At 34.3% G+C, this 21717-nt stretch overlaps 2 protein-coding genes across 7 annotated transcripts in view; one reads left to right on the top strand and one right to left on the bottom strand.

The window, feature by feature from the left end:
• PARPBP (PARP1 binding protein) overlaps nucleotides 1–1845 on the bottom strand; it is a 29836-nt gene extending 27991 nt beyond the window's left edge. The window contains exon 1 of one of the 3 annotated variants that reach the window (XM_087934901.1): nucleotides 1487–1845. In XM_087934901.1, coding sequence (XP_087791027.1) covers nucleotides 1487–1809 — 323 coding nt within the window. In that variant the 5' untranslated portion in view covers nucleotides 1810–1845. The remainder of the gene's footprint in view (nucleotides 1–1486) is intronic. The other 2 variants (XM_026726488.2, XM_087934902.1) reach the window with 2 other exon arrangements.
• Nucleotides 1842–18896, top strand: NUP37 (nucleoporin 37). 4 transcript variants are annotated; one of them, XR_015743910.1, is made up of 10 exons: nucleotides 1842–1926; nucleotides 2517–2702; nucleotides 3964–4088; nucleotides 6730–6802; nucleotides 8818–8909; nucleotides 12062–12152; nucleotides 13189–13370; nucleotides 14107–14157; nucleotides 15534–15646; nucleotides 17842–18896. XR_015743910.1 is itself a non-coding variant. In XM_026726497.2 (10 exons), exons 2-10 carry the CDS (start codon nucleotides 2547–2549, stop codon nucleotides 17953–17955), a joined length of 978 nt encoding a protein of 325 aa, XP_026582282.1. In that variant the 5' UTR covers nucleotides 1842–1926; nucleotides 2517–2546; the 3' UTR covers nucleotides 17956–18896. The 4 variants fall into 4 exon arrangements, 3 of the variants coding, with proteins under 3 accessions (XP_026582282.1, XP_087791029.1, XP_087791030.1); XM_026726497.2 differs by having other exon boundaries at nucleotides 15553–15646; XM_087934903.1 differs by having other exon boundaries at nucleotides 1893–2355; nucleotides 15553–15646.
• Nucleotides 18897–21717: the final 2821 nt, after the last annotated feature.

The following is a 21717-nucleotide window of genomic DNA, read 5'->3' on the forward strand; positions in this document are numbered from 1 at the left end:
TTGCACAAGTACAGAGGCATTCTACCTCACCTCCGGCAAGCCTGCACAATCTCCCGATCGCTTCAGCAGCTGCTGCTCAGCACTATTCTGTGCCACGTAAAGCAGCTGTGCTTCAAATTCAGCAGATAAAGGTGAGTATGGGAGCCCAGGTGGACGGGTGGGCCCAACAGCAGAGCCATTAGAGCAGCAGAGAAAACCAGTTTGGTCTCCGCTGCTCATCGCTCCTACCGGCTTTCCAGAACCAGGCAGAACCGATCGAATACCACCACTGGGTTACCCTGAAAATAACCTAAAAGCTACAGCTAGCAGAGGGTCCACCTACTGCTGAATAGAGATAAACCAAGTGGCTTAGCAATGGAACACTTTATGTTGTGAGAATTATATTGGCTTAGATTAGGCTTCTGGTTCCAACTCAGACTGCTGGTTATTACCTATAAGGCCTTCTATATATTGGGTGTTTGCCACCTTCAGGACTATGTCCCCCAGACAGTTTGTATCCCCAGGTCAAGATTATATGTTATCTGTTAATAGAGTTAAAAAGATGCTCTTTTATAAAGAACCATAATTAGGCCAATAGCAATTGTGGGATTTTTTTAAATCAATGCATTTAACATTGTTGCTCATTTTATCACTGTAAGCCATCTAGTTCTGTGAATAGGCAACTTCCAAATGGATGGATAACTTAAAAATTAGATAATGTTCAAATAATCTATTACTTCTGAATCAATATGAACTTGGATTGAGAGTCAAATGATGGCATAAACCTTACCAAATGGTTCCTGTCAATTAAATAATTGTCTACTATGCTGAATAAAAGGCCAAAATAGTGTCTTATAGAGGGCAGAACTGTACCCTAGCAAAATAGAGCAGCGTACTAGAGGAGAAAAATCCTTCTCAGCATGTCTGTTACTCATCTCACATGTCTCTAATAAGGCACTAAAGCTAAAACTAAACCAAACTAAAACTGAACCAAAAAGTGATAATTAAAACAATCCACGTTTGTTTTTTGCAATGCTTCGCCTACTCAATACTTACGTGACTGAATTTCAGGACTGACTTCAACCCAATTCCAACACAACACAGTAATTATATTTACACAGCAAGCTAAAAAGGGGGAGGGGAGTTACTGCTGTGTGTACCACAAGAGCTTATGACAATGTGTTGGATAAACCCACACAGCAACAATATACCAAGGTTAAAGTATATTTTTCTTTCTTCCAGCCTGCCAGCATAACTGTATCTTGAAGACCACTTTGCCAATTTAACCACAGGTAAATTAACCTGCAGTTACCCAGCTAAGATAAATAGGCGATTTCGAACAGGCAAAAATAAGTTTAAACAAAGGCATCGCAATGAACACAGCCAAAGTTTAAAACATTAAGAAAAATCTAGGAAGCAAAGCAACCTCTTAGTGGTTCTTAATTATGATGGTTATATAATTACTGGAGGAGACTGCTACAGTCATACTCTGCCTGCGGACTCTTACCGACCCAATTCGTTGCCGAAGGTTTTCCCGGTTGCTCCATCAGGAGTCGGGTATATTTTTTTAAGATGCCGACCCTCTATACTTCTACAGAGTATTCGGGTTCTTAAGAAAAGAGTTAGATGCGGTGTCTGAGCAAAACAAGAACCTCCATCCCTCTCCCTTACTTGTTGGCCACACACTTCAAGTCCCAAATGCGCCTTTCTCCCAGCGTCGCTCGCCTCCCTCAAACTCACCGCGCTGTCAAAAAAATTAACAAAAGCACCATAGAACCTTTTAACTCGAGCAGCCACTCGTGGCGGTTTATTTTTTAAACGCTCCGCCATCAGCCAATTGAAAAGCTTCAGCCTTTGATGACCCGGAAGTGTTTTTTTCTCCGGGTGGGAGAGTGAAGCTATCCGGAAGCCCTGCGTTCTGGCGAACTAGCCGCGGGAATTTGATGGGTAAATTTGTGGGAAAAATTGTTCTGAAAGCTGTTGGGGGTGGTGCGCGCGCTCGACAGTTTATTTTTCCCGCGTAATTCTAGACCTGTAGAAGCTCATTCCTCTGAGACTAGGAATGAGCTATACGGGGCGAGGCTGATTCATGCAGAAGGACTCGCTTCAGCCCGCTGTCTTCTAAGCCTGCCTCCCCGCGCCGGGACATTTGGGGTGATCTGTGCACGGCCCGGCCGAGCTCAGTAGGTTAGCTAAAAGGTTAGCGAACACGAACCATCCCCAAAACGTCTTATTTTGCCATCTCTTATTCCTTTATTATGTATTGGTTGCACTGGTTTAAATGTAGTTTCAAATATTTAAGGGCTTAGGTTTTATGTAGAGTATATTGGAGGCGGTGACCCTTTGGAGCTGTATGCAACGAGATTTCATTTTAAGGTATGCCGATCAGCTTACATTTAAAGTGACATTAAAGTTATTCTGAGTTAATAAATGGAAGAATTAAGCTACCAAAGCTGTAATTTTCCAGGTAAAGTTCTTAGCTGAAAAATGTGCCTGTAGAATTCGGCGTTTAGAATGCCTTTCTTATCCAACTACAGAAAGTATTCTTCTGGTTCCTTCGGCCGAAGATGAAGCAGGAGACTTTCCGAAGGGCAGCCTATACTGTAGAATGTAAGGATTATGTGCATGTGGTAGAATTCAATCCATTTGACTGTGGTACTGCAGAATCACTCATTGCATATGGTGGCAACAATTACGTAGTTGTTGGGACTTGCAGATTCCAGGTGAGTATACTCTAATTTTTAAATTTATGTGGAAGCCTTAATTTGAAAACAAAGACTACATTTTGAGCTACATCTGAAATTTGAGGAAAGTGTTTTAGAAACTCAATAGACAAGATATACCTAAAATAGAAGTTTCCAAAGGATAATTGGTAAATCCATTGCAGAAGCAGCAGCAAAATATTGTGCTGTTTAAAGACTAATAAATGTATTGAGGCATAAACTTTGGAGGGCTGCAGTTCATTTCAGCCATTATCCTGATTTCCCCATGAGACTCAGTGATTGGTCTTAGCATCATTCTTAAAACAAAATAATTACAAAGATCAAATTCATATTAAAGCGTGCAAGGTAGAATTCAACAAAAAAATTATTTCATTACCCATGAATTGCATAGGCAAGGCATTTTTACAACCTGTATATTAAGTGCAAAAACATTTGTGGCGTACCCAAGAGTAATTCTTATAATCTCACTTTGTGCATTTCTTTATTGTTTGACACTTATGATTGCTATTTCCTCCCTCTTCCACGTGTCCAATTATCTCTGGAGATTATCTTATAAAGTAGAACATAATAAGGCAAAGTTCATGCCTCAACAGACATTACTTTTTTAAATGAGCCAGGATTTTTAAAATGAGCTTTTGGAATTTCATTAACGTATATAAAAAGAACATATAAGTGTTATATATTAATATGTATTAAATAAACTAAATTACCCATGTATTCATATGGTCACATTGGTTAAAAAAACCTGATAGCATTTATGAAATTTCATAATAAGATTTATAATGCTTCATTTTCATAATACCTCTTGTATTTATTTGCTCATTTATTTTTTTTCCCTTCCATTTCTGAAAGATTGGGGCAGTAAACAATCAATACCAGCATAAATAAAAAAGCACCTAACATGGAGTAAACCTATCCATAATACCAAGTTGTCCTGTAATCCTGGAAACATTTGATTCCCAACATTTTTGGAGAGAAACATGCATAGTTTTTAAATCCAGCAATTAATTTTCTTTCAGATTCACTATGTATATGCATACAAAAATACAAATATTGCTTCAGTAAACTATTATGTATTTCTTCTTAGAATGTATTCTTTGTTCAGTGGGAGTTATTCCTAGACCAATATCAGATTGCAGCATTCACTTAATTTTGTTTACAAGGGAAAAGAGTATGCAAGCATCTCATGACAAGGAGGTGGGTTTTATTTTAACAAGCCTATTCATTTGTTACGAAGCATATCAAAATATTACATCTTTAGGAAGAAGATGCAGCAGTGGAAGGAATACAATATAAAACTCTCAGGACTTTTCAACATGAAAGCAGAGTTGACGCCATTGTGTGGAGCCCAGAAACTAGACTTGATGCTTTACCTCCCCATATAAGGTAATATGCCTAATAAAAACTTGATAGAATTTAATTGGCATTTTTTACATTGATTACGCATCCTGCCTTTTGTCTGGGAATTCAAGACCAAATGCATAGTGTACCTCTCCTAATTATATCTCTTCCCCCTTTTCCCAGCAATCTTTTAAGGTAGATTGGGCTCAGAAAATGACAACTCAAAGTCATGTGGGGAGTTCAGTACAGGCATTCTTCAACTTACAACCATTCGTTTAGTGACTAAAGTTACACCGGCACTGAAAAAAGTGACCTGTTAACATTTTCACACTCACAATGGTTGCACCATCTCTATGGTCACGTGATTGAAATTTGGAAGCTTGGCAGTTACACTGTCCTTGGATCCTATACTCTTCTGACAACGAAGTCAATGGGGAAGCCAGATTCACTTTAACAACCCTGAAGGGGCTGGCCCAAAATGGTTTTCATGACTAAGGCAGGATTAAAACTCAAAATCTCCTGGTTGATTAAGCCTGGTGCCTTAACTACTAGACCAGACTAGCTCTAGTTACGACTCATCCTCAAAGTTCTGGACATCCCAATATCCCCACACTGTCCATTTAATTTCACTGATTTGTAATGTATCAATATTTGTTTGTTCTGTATACCACCTTTATTATTTTTTTTACAAATAACTGGTGATGGATTCAATATGTTTGTTATTGTGTTGATTTTTTCCATGCTTACATTATTTACATTCCAAAGTCTCACTGTAATTCTGGCTTTGAAGCTTTGGATTTTCTTATCCTTCATAGCAACATCACAACTAGACACTACAAAGGCATGTCTAGTCATGATCTTATGATCCAGCCTCATCGTAAGTACTATTAACACTCTAAAGATCCTCACCTCTTCTTCAGTAGCATGTTGAGCACCATCTGACCTGAGGGCCCCATCATCTGGAGCTAACTTATTAATCATTTTATTCTGTCTATCCATGCAGTTTCTTGTTAAATACAAGGAATTGTTTATACCACAGTTTCTTCTTCAGTTCTGAAGCAAAACATCTTCAAAGAAAAACCAGAAAGTCCAATTGCTTCTTGAAAAAGCACCTTTCGGACAACCATGAGCTGGATGACTGAGATTCTCCATAGACAAGGAATGGTTTACCATTGTCTTCTCCCATGCAGTATGAAGTTATGTCTTTGTAGACTACAAAGTGATAATATCCCTCCATCATCTTCCTGTATTGCTGTCTCCTTGCTTTATCTGGATAGCAGGATGGTCTTCAATCTTTGAGTGACCTACTGGGATTATATATTTTTGGCTTTTATATTTTGCTCATCTCTGTCCGGGAGAGCCCTCCTAGAGATAAAGCATTACAGCAGAACTTAGGAGAGAAATCAGTACAATAGCATATTTTCATTCTCTTCTGCTGAAGCAACTGGCATTAATATGAAAAAACAGGAAATTTAAAAAGTATATCATACAAAAATATTAAAAAATACAGTGTAATATTACTTTATCTCAGTCACTGAATGTCTTAGAAATCTGCCCAGAAACATTGAAGCATTAATTGTGGCAATAAAACAGATTGGATAGAGGGATTTGGAGAAAATACTTTACAGCATTTTCATAAGCCTCTTAGTTCATCACTGACACTAAATGCCTGCTGCTGCCAGTTTAAAAGGGCAGAAGCTGCTGTTTCTTCTTTGCTATGTGCACAGACAGTCCAGAAATACAAAATGTGACTCTAATCACTTTTTCTAATTAATAGAAGACAATGAAACTTTTAAAACAGCAAATACAGGAGCAGTGAAACCCAAGTAAGAGCCAATTTCAGTGTCCTCTTACATAACACATAATTTTCAAATAATGAACGCCTATGAACCATTTTTAACTTATCAGTTGCTTGTAGAAAACAAAATTAGCCCTAACTAAAACTCAAATATAGCAGCAAAATGCAGTGCCACGTGGCACATATATACAGCTATCTTGTGTTCCAAATCAAATTGTTATTTACCTTTTGTGTCGGAATGTGTTTTTATATCATCCCCACGTATTTTTCTTAGATGTATCATTTATATCATATACCTTAAGCAGGAAAGAAAATATCCTTTATAGGTGATAAATGTTATGCTGTATGCTTTCTTCACTGAAGAAAAGTAACAACTCTATATAAATAATTACAGACTGCTTTCTTTGCTGTGATCTATTATGCATATATACAGATAATCTCTGTTTACCAACTGCCTCATTTAGCAACCATTCAAAGTAACATTGATATAAATAATACATTTTTATGGCCAATCCTCACATTGATGACCGTTACAGCATGCCACAGTCAAGTAATCACTAATCATGTGCTTCCCAATCAGCTTGGAACAATCAGGTAATGTAGACTGTGGAAGTCAAATTGCAAGTTTTGGTCACATGTTTTATTTAATGATTATAGTGACTTACTTAATGACCAAAGGGGAAGTGGTCATAAAGCCTATTGTTATATACTTTTCTGTTTAGCAACATGGACTTGCCCAATTGTGGTTGCTAAAGGAGGACTATCTACATTGCAGATGTTTAATAATTATGTACTTTTTCATGATAAGATAAAATAATTTGAGGAAGTCTATAACATATCAGCCGTTACACAAAATTACAATACTTATAAACTGTTTCATTATATTAGATTTTGTACTGCTGCTGCTGATAGAAAGTTAAGGTTATTCACATCGGACCTCAAAGATAAGAATGAATATAAGGTGAGAAGAAAAAATAAATTATAATAACAAAAGGTGGCTTTTAATATTTATTGATATACATATCAATTTAAATTGCAAATTAAATTGTATTATAATGGGTTGCATTCAGAAATTTTAAATAGATGTATTGCATTGTATCTTGTATTTTAAAAGGTGATTCTATGTGACATTTTTGAAGCGCATTTGCATGGAATAAGCATGATAGTATTTATTTCAGCAATTCAAAACTAAGTTCCATTTAAGTTTCTTCTAGTGTACATTTTAAATAAAATTGAATATCTTTATAAATCCAAAGGAGATTGAACCATTAAGAATGAAGGTGAAATTAATTTATGACATATTTAAGAAGCTGCTCAGGGTTGCCTTGAACTGTGAGATGGGTGGCATATAAATTTAATGAATAAATAAAAGGTGAACAGAAAGTACAACTGGATATTCTGTTACATCTTTGGGTAATGTGCAAGGATTTCTTACTCCAGTTGTTCAGTAATAGCACGGACAAATTTTTTCCCTCTTTAGTTATCTACAGTAACCGAAGGAGATAAAATTTGGATGGATCTCAGTGTTGATAAAGTGAACTATTTCAGTTCTGATACTGTAATTCCTCACTTCATAATTCTTAGTTTTTCAGTATGTATGTGTGTTTGACCCAAGCTCAGGGTGACAGATCTTTGGATTTGAAATACTTCCTTATATAAGCAATCAGCAGCAATTTGAATATAAATGAAGCATATAACCATCCAGATTTGATAGGATGAATAGAAATGAATAAAACAGTGGAATTAGCAAAACAGATAGACTTCACAGTACGATGGCAATTGGGACCAGGATTGCTATTGCTAAGGGGTCAGAAAGCATAATGAAACGTAACCATATTGCTTATTGATGGCAATTCAGGCAATCCCAGTTGACATAATCCCAAGACATTTCAGGTTTTTAAAACAGGAAGCAATAAGAGTCCAATCTTAAGGATAAGCAGTGTGGAATACCACAGGAGGGCAAGGGAGGCCCTGAGCAGGCCTTGCATGAGTTGGTGAAGGGCAGTGCTGCAGAGTAGCGTGAGTGCAGAAGGAGCAAAAGGGAGGAAAGCACAGTGCATGCAAGCAAAGAAGCCAATAGGGAGACTTGCAATCTTCCCTGATTGCTTCCTTGACTTTGCTTGTGGGAAACCAGGAAAAGTTGCAAATGGCAATTGTGACTGAGAAGTTGCAGTTGGTCATATGTGTGAGCGGGTTACCAAGTACCTGAATTTTTTGATCAGGTGACTGTGGGAGATGTTGCAACAGCCAGGACTTTAAGGACCAGCTATAAGTTCATGGTTCAGCACCATCAGTAACTTTGGCAGTCATTGAACAGATGGATTTTAAGCAAGGATGACCTCTATGTCTCATTAACATTTGAACCTTACTTGTAAAATTAGATACAATATAACAAATTAACCCAAAGTTCAAAAGCAGTGCAGTCAAATTCTGCATTTATGATGCATTGGTATACTGGTTCTGTAGAATGTGCCACAAGAGACCCAAGCAAGAATAAAATAATGGCAATAGCCAATTCCTGTTGATAGTGGGACAGAAAAATGAGAGAAGTATTATTTAACTATTCTAGTGACTTAGATTTATTTATCATTGGGCCTGAAACTTCCAATAGCAAAGATGGCTTTAGAATGGAATTAGTGTTTGTGCAGGCTATTGCAGTGTAATTCATAGTATACCACACTGATAACTGTTTGAATAAATTAAATCTAAACATGCCAGATGGTTTCTTTATAAAACTAAAGTCATGTTGACTTTATTTCCCTCAAAGCTACAATTCAAAATATAGTTTCAACCAGCAAAATCCTCAGTCTAAATGACTTGAGTCTTGGTCTTATATTTTGATCACAATCTTGCTACCGTCTCTTTACTGTGCCTTAAAACGGTGCCTTGATTTTACCTTGGCTGATTTTACTTCTTTTAAAATGCCATCTTTGTCTTAATTCTGTAATAAAAGATATTTCTCCTTTTTATTAACAGACTTTGGAAGGCCATTCAGATTACATTAATGATTTGGTATTTTCACCTAAAGGTCAAGAAATTGCAAGTGTGAGTGATGACCACACATGCAGGTATGTATTTCGTTAGTGAAATATTACTATTTTATATAAATGTGAAAAAATTGAACATATAGAAATTGATATTTTTGTAGAATTTTTCTACATAATTAGTTTAGTTAATAGCTAGAAGCTACATGCAAACACACAGAATTCTAGTATTTGAATGATTATTGTAGCAAATAGATGATCTATTTTGGCCTATTTGGGTGATGGGTTTTCAAGGAGGCAGTTTGAATGGATTCATGCTGTAAGAATAAAGGACAAGAGTGTTTCAAATTGCTCTTCTTGCTCTTCCCATCCTGTGTCTTTGTGAAGACACAATCTTCTGAGATTGAACATTCAGTAATACTTCTTGAACATTCAGAAATACTCATTGGAAGTGGGATATACAGTATTTTCTGTTCCTGTCTCTTAGATTATGTCTGCCTTTGTCCCTTATATTATTTCAGTAATAGGATTATGCAGAACTATATTGAAACCACTGTTTTTTAACTGCTTGAGTGAGTGTAAAAAATAACTTACTAATTTCATGATTTAATACAAATGTACCAATTACTGTACAATTACTCATACTAGTATGAGGATGCATCCAAAATAATGTTTTAGTAACATTAGTAATACCAGAAATAGAATATTCTGTTAATTAAAGGATAGTACATAATGTTAGCATATGCTTTAAAAACATAAATAATGTAGTAATTCTGCCTTTTACAGAAAATTTGCCAGTCATTTGACTACTTGAAGAATAATATGATATACAGATAAAAATAACATGTAGAAATACATAGCTCATGTCAAATTCAACTACAGAAAATTGCTAAGGATGGTCCACAAAGCATTATGAATTCTTGTGATTTAATGAGGAAAAATAGCAAAACAATACTGTCATCACCATTTCTGGTTGTCTTGAAAACTGAGCTAATTACTGAGTCTCATCCAGTTTAGGAAAAATTATTCCCAAGTTAGTTTAGATATGCATGAAATACGTGACTAAAGATCTGGCCTTGATTATCTATTAGCATAATTTTAAGCTGTTGTAGTATAAAATCTGTGTAGCATTTTCATTACGTACACTGATCTGGTTTTTGTTTTAAGTCATTCACTTTATCTTTTTCCTCAAGATTTTATTGAGTGACTAAAATTTTACAATGCAGGATATCTATTTCATCCTCCTTTCATTTTAAAAAGAAACCATGTGCTTCTCTTAGATTCCAGTACATAATAATAATTAATATTATTAATTATTAATAGATTTGGAATTTTAATCCACCTATCAAGTCCTTTACAAGGACCTGGGATGGGCAGATATATGGATCCACCACCAGGGGATTATGATGCTCTGATGTGGTTGTGACTTATACAGGCAGTAATATATACTGCCAAAAAGATCATCCATGCCAGACAGATTTTGGCAGAATGGTCAGTCTAAATAACCCATTTAATATGAAGAAGAAACCCCCCGCCCCAAAAAGAATCCTATACAAGATCAGTTGTTACCCAGATCAGCAAGGACTATGGTCAGATATTAGATTTCCTGGACAGCTGTGAACAATTGGGTAACAAGTTCAGATGCTATGATTATAGGCCCCTGTAATCCTATAATATTCCTGGAAGAACAACCAGGAATGACAAAAGTATACTATGTTTGACAATTAGAACCAACGAAGTTAAAAGTGAATGCTTGAAGCCTGTAAAAGAGTATCACTGATCACTGATCAGCAAATCAAATAAGATTTGTTATCTTCTTTAATAAGATAATATTCAGTGATACAGAACTGGAAGAGATTCAAAAGATTTTTGAAAATGGAAGACCCCAAAAGAATAGAAGAAGAGTAAAAGAAACTCAGATAACAATTGCAAATGTAAGGGGCTTTTCTTTGAAGATGTTTCGCTTCTCATCCAAATTTGAAGTCACTTCTTTGATAAGAAACAAAATGTCTTAAAAGAAAAATAAGGAAGGCCAGTTGTCTCTTGAAAAAGCACCTTTGGGACAACCATGACCTGGATGACTGAAAATCTCCACAGACAAGGGAAACAGTTGATACGAACTATAGAAATAATAACTTAGAACTAACAACAGAGCTAGTACAAGCTGGCACTGAAACAACCTATGAATTGATTCCTCCACCCCCGCCTCAAGAAGAATTAAAAGAGAATATTATATACAATATAATAATAATAATATATTATATTATATTATAGAATATTATATTATTACGAATAGAAAAACAAAGACAGAATTACCAGTAGAAAGACAAAGACTGTCAGCATTGCAAGTAGTGCCCCAAAATGTCCTGATATCTATAATGAAGGATGTGAATAAGGTGCTTGCAAGAATTAAAGCAGGTGCTTGCAAGAATTAAAGCAAACATACTGGTCAGCTTGCGTACAGCAGCAGTGGTTACAGAAGAACTGGGTATTAAAATTAGAGAAATCGTGTTCTGATTCAAAAAGACCATGAATTGTCCATGAAATGGACAATTCCATGAATAACAGAACATGTTGCAGTATAAGGGAGGCGGGAAAGTACTCTGAATATATTCTGTAACTGAATGTGATCTTTATATTGCAGCAAAATTTAAAGTAAATTAAAGCATAAAGTCATGAACTGTAAAATTGATACAGTTCTCTTTTGCTTCTTTAGCTCAGGAAGAGAACATGATCCTTTTGCCAAAATGATTCACTGTTGTGAATTATATTAAGTTCATTTTTTAATACGTAAATACACAGTGTTGATTTGGCTTGGAAAAATCTACAAGGCAAGATTTCTGGCACCAGAAAAAAGGGCTTTGTCTGCAGATTATGTAATCAAATAGATATTCTTTGTTTTTACAGATATGCACTTTTTTAAAGGGGGTTCTAATCTCCAAATTTGGAGATCCCAGCATTTGAATTAAACTATTAATTATTTATTTATATTTAGTATGGATTAAAATATAATAGCAATATAAAAAAGTATCAAGAAAATAAAAAATATTTTCCTTTCTCATTTTCTTCTATCCATTTCATAACCATCACCCACTGATACTAATCAATTAAAATATACAGTATGTACATTCTATCTTCTGTCAGTTGCATTTAGGTTGAAAAGACCAGATCTTTACTGTGCTAGGAAGGGGTAACAATGTATAACCTCCTTAAACCCTAATCTTTTTTATGTTTAGAGTCTGGGATTTGGAAGAAAATTTAAGAGCTTATTTTGTTTTGCGTTCTCCTGGAATGAGTGTGGGATGGCATCCTGAGGATGCATTCAAGGCAAGTATCAACCAAACTGGGAGCTCTTTACAATAATTGTATATAAAACTGAAGCATTTCAGTATTTTCCAGTATTCACACTCTGAAAAAGTGCAAGCTATGCAGTTAAAGGCACATTATATGTTGCTTTAGAAATGGTAATCTACTTCTTAGTTTAAGCTATCAGAAAAAGGTAAAGTGACTGGGGATTAACTCTACTGCTTCCCTATTTGAGAGGATTTTTTAAAAAATGTATTATCATACTATGATAATTATTAAAATGGTCTAGCCTCATTTTCAAAGCATCTTGAACCTGTCATTTATTGTCAGGTAAAATAATTTTCTGCCATGCTCTTTACTTATTTACTGTCTAGACAGTCTTTAAGCTTTCCAAAACTCTTATGTAAGAGAAATAAAACATAAATGAAATGAATTTTAAAGCCAAATGGTATAAAAATTAAAATAGCTCTCCAAAATGATAAAATTTCAGTCCTAATTATGAGTAATAGCAAAGGTATTCAGAGGAAAAAACATGAACTATAAATGGATCTTTGGGGCTGCTTTAAAAGTAAGTACTGATAGTACTTGCTGAACCCTAGTATTAAAAAAAGTCACTTTGATAACTCTTATTTGAAGGAGGTCTGACTTTCTGGCCTTTGCAATGTCTAATGGGAATGAGAACAAATTTGGGTTGCCATGTTTTAATTTATTGCTACGTTTTAAAACTAGTTGGAATTCATTACAATCTAAGTATGATCTGTTTTGTGGATTTATATTGCTAGATGTGTCATGTGCTTTAATCTTCAGTTCTTCCCATATTTCTCATACTTTGTGTTTATGATTTAATGAATTATTGAATTATGATAAATGATGGAGTTGGCTTCATACCAAGTTCTTTCTTCAGTTATAATTCATTTTTGAATGTTAGACATAGAAAAACCAGAATTTAATTATAATGATTCTTGATTGCACTGTCGCTATAGGGTGTACAGGATAAAGAAGTCTAAACAACCCTATATTCCAAGAATTGCAACTGACTGTTATCTTTCATTTGTAGTTGATGGTAGCAGAAAAGAATGGAACTATTCGATTCTATGATCTTGTGACACATCAGGCTATCTTGTCTCTCACAACTGATCAAACACCACTAATGTCAGCAAACTGGTGCCTAAAAAATACTTTTAAAATTGGAGCAGTTGCAGGAAATGACTGGTTTATCTGGGACATTACTCGATCTAGGTATCATAAAATATTCAATGCATTTTTTATTGTTTCAGTATAATAGATGACTATTTTAAAGGTTGGCTTTTTAAAAAATATGCACAAAATATTTATTATTAAGGCTACATGCCCTATTGTGGCTGTTTGATTTAGAAGTACAAAGAAAAAAAGGAGATGCTTAGGAGATCTAATTTTCTGTGATTACAGACTTTACTGTAAAAGACTACAGTATGATAATTAACATGGTTAACATACTTTTTATGATGCAAAAAATGAATTGCACTGTAAAAAGAATAATTTCAAGAAATCACTTACTGGTTTACAAAAATAACTTCCTAAATTTTTATTTGCAATTAATATTAACATAAAAAGCCAAGAAAAGGAAAACATGGACAGAGAATAAAGATAGGAAAATATTTGCACTGCATTTCTTTACTTTATGCACTATTTCCTTTGTATATGTGGGTTGAATAAAGAGAATTAAAATATCTCTTTTTCTAGCAATTCTTTTTGTACAGTACTCAAATCTACATATTCTCAAAAGTAATTTCCATGTGAAATGCTTTTAAAATTATGCTGGAAAGCAACCATTTTGTGGTTTTTAAGTGGCAGCCTTTTTTACAAATAAAGTTGTTGGATAGCATGCACTTCTGATTGTTATCTTAGAATGAAGTCATGCAGTCCAAATTGTGCATGACCTACTTCTCAACAGGAATTAATTATTTTTATTATTATAAATTATTCTCTCTTTTAGTTACCCTTTGGATAAGAGGCCTGTCCATGCAGATAGAGCTAGGTTATTCAAGTAAGTTTTATTTAGATATATACTTAATTGATGCATTTGATTAACTGACTTCTCCATTAATCATTGATGTAGGACTACAAGGTTTGGCTTTTGCTATATCTTATTTATAGATATAGTTTGCATTTGAGAGATAATTGAATATTTTTTCTTTTAAGTTTTATTTTAAATTGTTAATATTTTACTCTTTCTGTTATCTAACTTGATTTTTATGACTGGGAACTCTGAAAACTGTAATCTTAAAACATTGGGGAGACTACATTGAGTCTTAAAACATTGAGCTTTCAGAGTACTTAGTTAGAAAATGAAAGTTTATTAAGAAAATGGGATGAAATAGGAAATAAGGGAGAATTGTAGCACAATGTATAATAATGTTTACATTAGTTTGAAAGATTGTCATGTCCAAGCGCTTGCTCAGTGCAGGAATCCAAGTTAAGGCATGTTAGAGAAGTACCATTCCAACTTGAGCACATACAATTAAGTAGAATCCATCACATCTTTTGATAATGTTCATTGTTCAGCTGCATATCTTTTTTTCAAACATTCAATCAGAATTCGCGTACCTATAATTTAAATGCATGATTTCATGTCCCAAAGGGCAGATTTAGGATGTAAACCCTCGGAGATGCCAGAGTAAGAAGCTTTATGCCGGTGATAAAATAAACAAGACTTGCTTTCTAATCCCTGAACTTTTAATTGTCTTTCCACAAAACTTGTTACATTTTTTTCTGAAACTTTCTTAAGCACACAGTACAGTCCTTGAGGTGGGTCTGACCACAGTATAATAGAATTAAATAATTACTTCCCCCAAAATAGTCATAAGTCACTTTTTTGAGTGCCATTGTAACTTCAAACAGTCACTAAATGAACTGTTGTAAGTCGAGGACTACCTGTATTGTTTTTTGAGCAAAACACTGAGCAAAAAGATTTGTGCATGCATGTACATACACGTGTTAGCCATATGCAGAACATTCAGAAGGAGAAACCTAACATCAGTATGAAAAAGCATCCTACTTTAAAGTATCTATGTCTGTGGAATGATTCACTCAGATGCTCCAAAAAAAAGTGCATGATTATGTATATGCATAGATAACATCTCCCTGTATTCCAACCAAAAATGAAGCCACATGCATACACTGACAGCTGTGGATAGTCTTCCTAACAGCTACACAAATCTTCCAAAAGATATAGTTTCTTTAATGTCTTGCCTACATTATATAAAATATTTCCAAAAGTCTTCTGAAATGATTCACTGAATTCATTGGAAAAGATCTATTATTATACCTAACTCTCCCATTGAAATGATGAAATTTAGAAGTGTTTAGTTTTGATTTTTTCACAATTATATTGAACATAATCTATTTTAAAATTTTGTTTAGATTTTTTTTTTGTCTTTAGATGGTCCCGAGTGAATGAAAACTTGTTCGCTACTACTGGCTATCCAGGAAAAATGATCAGTCAACTTCTGGTTCATCATTTAGGTCATCCTCAGGTAAATTTATGAAAAATCAAAAATGTAAAATCCATTTTTAAAAAATTTCTGTACAATTTTGTCTTTAAGCAACTTATTATGATTACATGACAAATCAAATGTAATCCAATGTGGGAAATTTTCTTTTATTTACTTCTCACTTGGATTTCATATGCTTTGAATCTACTTTATCAGAACATCTCAAGGAAAACTGCATTTGTACGGTCAAAATAAAAAAAATTATAGGCTGGAATTCAGAAAGTTACTTTAGACATGTTCTCTTTAAAGACTTAAGCACGCTTGTAACGACCTTTTTAGTTTACTGCTTTTAAACATTAGATTCTCATGATGCAGTGGACAATGTTCTTGGTAATAGCTTCAGTTTTAAAAAACAATGTATTAAAAGCCATGGAAACTGGCAGCTTAAGAAGCAAAATCTCTTAGATTCTGGTTGTAGGGGATTTGCTGAGGACATTTGGAACATATGAAAATATATTCTAGGTTCACCTGGCTTTAATAGCTTTAATAGGCAAGCTGTACAATTTAAGACATATAGTATTACTAATAATTAAATTTGTGTCATTGTGATTGTGTTTTCTTAAAATAGTACTAAACTAGTAAAATTTGGCCTCTGGCTTACCATATGAGTTGAAATGATTACAAAATAGACTTGGAAAGCAAAGCTGAGTCTACTGGAAAAGACTTGAGAATAAATTATTCTATCTCAATCCTCTGAACTCAAAAGGAACTCGAGGATTAAGATAATTAAAATCATATCTGTGTATGTTGCATCTTATACATGGTATGCATTGTACAAATTTAGTTCTGATGTCCAGTGGATTTGATTTCCAGAAAGCAATAATGAGAGCCAGTTAAAAGAATAATCTAAGGTAATACCTTATAAGAGAGTTGAATTTCACAAAATTCTTTATCTGGTAGAATGAATATTAGAAGCTACAAAAATAGCATAGTGCTTATACTTTCATTTAATGTAAATCATATAATAGAAGAACTTCTATAGATCTCAGTGTAGCTACACATTGATTTAGCAAGACATTTCTGTCTTCCTCCTGATTTTCTAAGTTCTAAGTCTAAAAGAGTGCATTTCTTAAAATGATGTATTCTATGATATATTATGACTGATTTTGCTGATTTTCATCTTTACCAGAGAAAATGAGAAAAAGTATTTAGTCACCCAGAGTGGCAGAGCAAAATGTTTACAAACATCATCTGTTCTTAAAGTTTAGCTATCAGAGGAAACTATTTGGAATGTGATATAAAGGGGATAGGCTATGACACAGGTAAATCTAGGTATTACTGTGGAAAAACAGTAAAGCAATTAAATGAAAGTGCTGGCTTCTAGATGCAGTGTCAGGTCTTTAAAAGATTAGGAGGACTGTCTCAATTTATCTTTGAATTTACCTTCATGCACTAACAGTAGATTATTATTTTTACTTGTATAGCTTATTCTTTGTCCAAAGCATTAATTTTGTAGCTTTTAGTTTCAAATTTAGAAGCAAACTATCTTGACATTTAGAAATTCTGAACTTATTTCCAATTCCAGTGATGACTGCTGGGTCACAGCCAGGGGTGGGATCCTATCATTTCGCACCTATTCACTAGAACCCGTTGTTAACATTCTAAGCAGTTTGAGAACCAGTTGTTAGAAGAAATTACTGGCCTAATCCTGTAAGGAAGGCAGGAAGGAAACATTCTGGTATTGCTTACAAAAACTGCCTCTCCGTTAACCCTTAGTACATTCTTGGCAGGACTAGGCTTCCTGTCTCAGGAATGTCTCTGGAGTTTTTCCCCCCTCCTTTGTTGGTACTTTGCAAGTGTGGAGTGACATTCAAAGTTACAATGGCACTGAAAAAAGTGATTTATGACCATTTTTCACACTTACAACTGTTGCAGCATCCCCACAGTCATGAGAGGTCAGGCGAGGAGATACGTGCCTCGATGTGAGTGATATTGAGTTGGCCATGCCCAGGCAATAACATGACCACCAAGCCATGTCCACCCAGTCACATGTCCACCAAGCCACTCCCACCAAATCACGCCCACAGAACCGTTTGTTAAAAAATTTGAATCCTACCTCTGGTCACAGCCCAACAGCTAAAAAGTATTTTGAAATTTTCTTTTGAAGTTGTCTTACTGCATGCTAGATTTTAATTAGAAAGAATAACTAAACTAATTCACCATTATTGTCTCTACAGCCTATCCTTATTGGTTCTGCACCCTTAGGATCTGGTTTAACCTGGCATAGGACCCTTCCACTATGTGCCATGGGAGGAGATCATAAAGTATATTTTTGGGTGACCGAAATATAAAAAAAAAATAACTACTGTATAGTGGTTTAAAGTATAAGATAATAATTAAGGGAAGGAAGAGTTGAAATAATATAGTTGGCTTATTTTATACTTTTTTTATAGAAACATTGCTTTTGATTGAAGTTCTGCAGATTTTAGACTTTTTTTCTAGTTTTAGAAGTACAGCTGAATTTAACAGGGCATTGTACTCAACATTTTCTGTGCAAATCTTGAAATAATCTCTTGTGCAAATTTTCATAAGTTTAAAAGGAAGTGCAGCCAAGAAAAACAGTTCAAATAGATTGCCTATATGGAAAGATATACACTGTGACATCATTACCAAAACGTTGGTTCAGATCCCATCTCAGCCTAGAATGTTCATTGACAAAGCATAGCAAAAATCTCTAAAAGTGAATATTTCTTAATAAAAATTGATTCCTGAGATGAATGTGTACATCTGTGATATCATGAAGTGCTATGCCAACTGTAGATAGTGAGACATGATATGGTTGCAATAAATAATCTCAATTATTGGCTGCTAATTTTTATAACTGAATATATTGAGAAAAAAGACAAATCCAAAACGGAACAAAGGTCAATTTCTACAATGAAATTAAATTGTATACCTAACAGATGTTAAGAATCATTTTTTTGTCATGATAAACTAAAACTCAAGTTTTTCCAGGTTTCTGAATGAGCAAAATGTATCCTTCAGTTGCTTAAAAATTAAAAATGTCCATAAATTTCCATTCTTCTGATTAGGACCTGCACAAGACAATGCTTTTGAAAATTCAACTGTAATAAAAATGCATTTTTCACAACTGCAAATTCAAACTTATTTATTTCATATGTAAGTTGATAGTATGTGATGGGAAGGATTCTTACAAACTGTCATGATACAAATCAGACACAAAAATGTTTTTAATTAAGCATGTTTTAAATAAATTTGCTTTTCTAAATAACAGTGTGTCAATATTTTATTTCACATTAAAATTAAAATGACTATTAGATGTCCGATGTTGCCCAAATATAAAGACTGCAAGAAGTGAAACAAATATTCGGTAAATATATATTGAGGGCACTTATTTTATTCAAATGTTAATGTTTTATTTGCTACAATGGATTTCCATCTGTCCTTTTATATATTCTCAGTCAAAAAACAAAAATAAATTGCACCTCAAAGCTTGAACAAACCTTAAAAATACAAATAGTTTGTTCTTCCTAAAAGCTACCGGTATTAGTGTGCTAAAACTGTGAAAGATTTGTAAAAAAATTTAACTGGAAAATAATGGCTTTGTAATCAATGGCTCTACTTCAAAAATCCATTTTATTTATCTGCTTTAATTAAATCACTAGCTTATCTGTTTTTGAAGTACATTAACAAACTTCCTGGGATATTTCTTTTTGCACAGTATTTCACCTTTAAATCATCCTTTTCTTTACAATTTTTGTACATGTCAAAGCAGGCAAAATACTGTTAAAGATTACAAAGCTTAACATGTATTCCTTTTTATTATAGCGTGGATTCATATATTCAGATCACACATTTTCAGTTCCTCTAAATGGCTTAATAGGTCAGTTTGTAACATGCAAGAATCAGAAGGGAATTTTTAATTTCAAAAAGCTGAAAGTGACTAGTATTATTTCCTTTGTGTGTGTCTGTGTATCTCACAGTATAATCTTCATTTATCATGTTTGGCAGATATTTATAAACAGATAACACTATCTTCTCTTCTAAATTGTAAAACAATTTTTCTCCAAAAAGATTAATCAAAATATAAATTTATTTTACATAAGTGAATTTATTTCTGATATTTGGAGTAATTTATGCTAGGTTCCAGAATTTATGCCCTTAACATTCTGCAGTTTATAGCCTTTCCTGACTATTTTTACTGAGAATGTATCAGCAGATACCAAAAGGTTAAAAAAATAAGCTTATGCTTAATTTTAGGATATATATAACTCATGTGCCGAGTGAGATCAGTGTCAACTATACTAGGTAGACCAGAATTAGAAAATTAACTCCACAGAAAAACCAGAATTACACTTTTTTGAGATAAGTTATAACAGAACTTTGCAAGTCTGAATGTGTTGGTCCTCCCCTGCTGCATATATCTACTGAATTAGGGAGGTATTTGCCCGAGTGGCTTTTTGAATATTGTTTTCCAGGGTTTAAGGAATGTTTCAGTGCTCAAAAGTTATTTTGTTCTTTGTTCAGAACTCTACTTGCCTACCAATATCTTCCCCAGGATCTAATGAATTCCTTGACCTACATTTTTAATGGTTGAGTTGAGTTTTACTTTCCTTGGAAGATATATTTGGCTTAGGTGCTTTTTATTTTATCCCAAGAATTCTTCAGAAACAAGGTGCCATCAATCTGGAGGAATATTAAATCTTTAAAATTAAGAGTCATTGATAGATGTTCCCTCCACAAATACACTAAATCCCATTTAAAATCCATTGTAGTGGTCATCAAGACATCTTATTTTTTTGATCAGTTGGCAATGTACTGTATATAAAAACAAAACTTCAATTCATAGCTGCTAAATTTATTCAAAAGCCTCCAATGAGAAATTTTATCAATGACTTCTTGAAAATCATACAGTGTGCTTAGGGTAATTTGTTTCCTCTATGTGCAAAGGATGTTTTCTTTGATGACAATTTCTATCAATTAGCCATTATTTATGCCTGCATGCATTTCCATGTAACTATGGATGTTAACTTTTTATTTATTTTTTATTCATTTATTTATTTTGTCAAGCGATTATAAGATTTATAAAAAGAAACAATAGGACAAGGACGTTAGGCATGTCGGTGCAGTTATGCACGCCCCCTACAGACCTCTTAGGAAAGGGGTGAGGTCAATAGTAGACAGTCTAAAGTTAAAGTTTTTAGGGTTTGGGGAAGAAACCACAGAGTCAGGTAGAGTATTCCAGACATTGACCACTCTGTTGCTGAAGTCATATTTCCTGCAATCAAGTTTGGTGCGGTTAACCTTGAATTTGTATCCATTGTGTGCTCTGGTGGCATAAGGTATTCTGCAACGAGTAGTGGAGATCTCTTCTTGTGAAATATTTCTGGACTTTCTCAATGGTATTAATATCAGATATGTAATGCAGGTTCCAGACTGATGAGCTGTGTTCAAGTATTGGTCTAGCAAATGTTTTGTATGCCCTAGTTCAGTGGTTCCCAACCTTTTTTTCGCCCCGCACCCCTAAAGAAATTTCACTCGAACCTCGCACCCCCTGAAATAAATAATAAATAAAAATGCCAACATATAGCCAATATCCTATTATTTATCTGGACTTTTCTTGCACGCCCTGGAATATCGTCTCGCACCCCCAGGGGGTGCGAGCACCCCAGGTTGGGAACCCCTTCCCTAGTTAGTAGTGTGATATTACCAGAGAAAAAACTACGTAGGATTAGGTTAACAACTCTTAATGCCTTTTTGGCTATATAGGTACAGTGGGCTCTAGCACTTAGGTCATTTCCTCATTCAGGTAAAAGTTTGGGCCCGTCACAATACACCCAGGTTGACTACAGCAACCTTTGGTGTTATCCAAGATATGAAAATCTGAGCCAGTCTTCCACCAAACATCCACCCACAGATACCACTCCTAACTGTAGACCATTTCAAATTATTTGTCTTATTCTTTTGATTTTTTTAAAAAATCATGTTTTAATGCAGCATGGATGGATTGATTGATTGATTGAACTATATGCTGCCAATCTCCCCAAAAAGGCAACTCAGGGTGGCTTGCCCAAAATTCACTTTCACTTTGC

Source organism: Pseudonaja textilis, chromosome 5 (assembly GCF_049901715.1).
Source record: "Pseudonaja textilis isolate UNSWEBS1 chromosome 5, rPseTex1.2, whole genome shotgun sequence".
Lineage (NCBI taxonomy): Eukaryota > Metazoa > Chordata > Lepidosauria > Squamata > Elapidae > Pseudonaja > Pseudonaja textilis.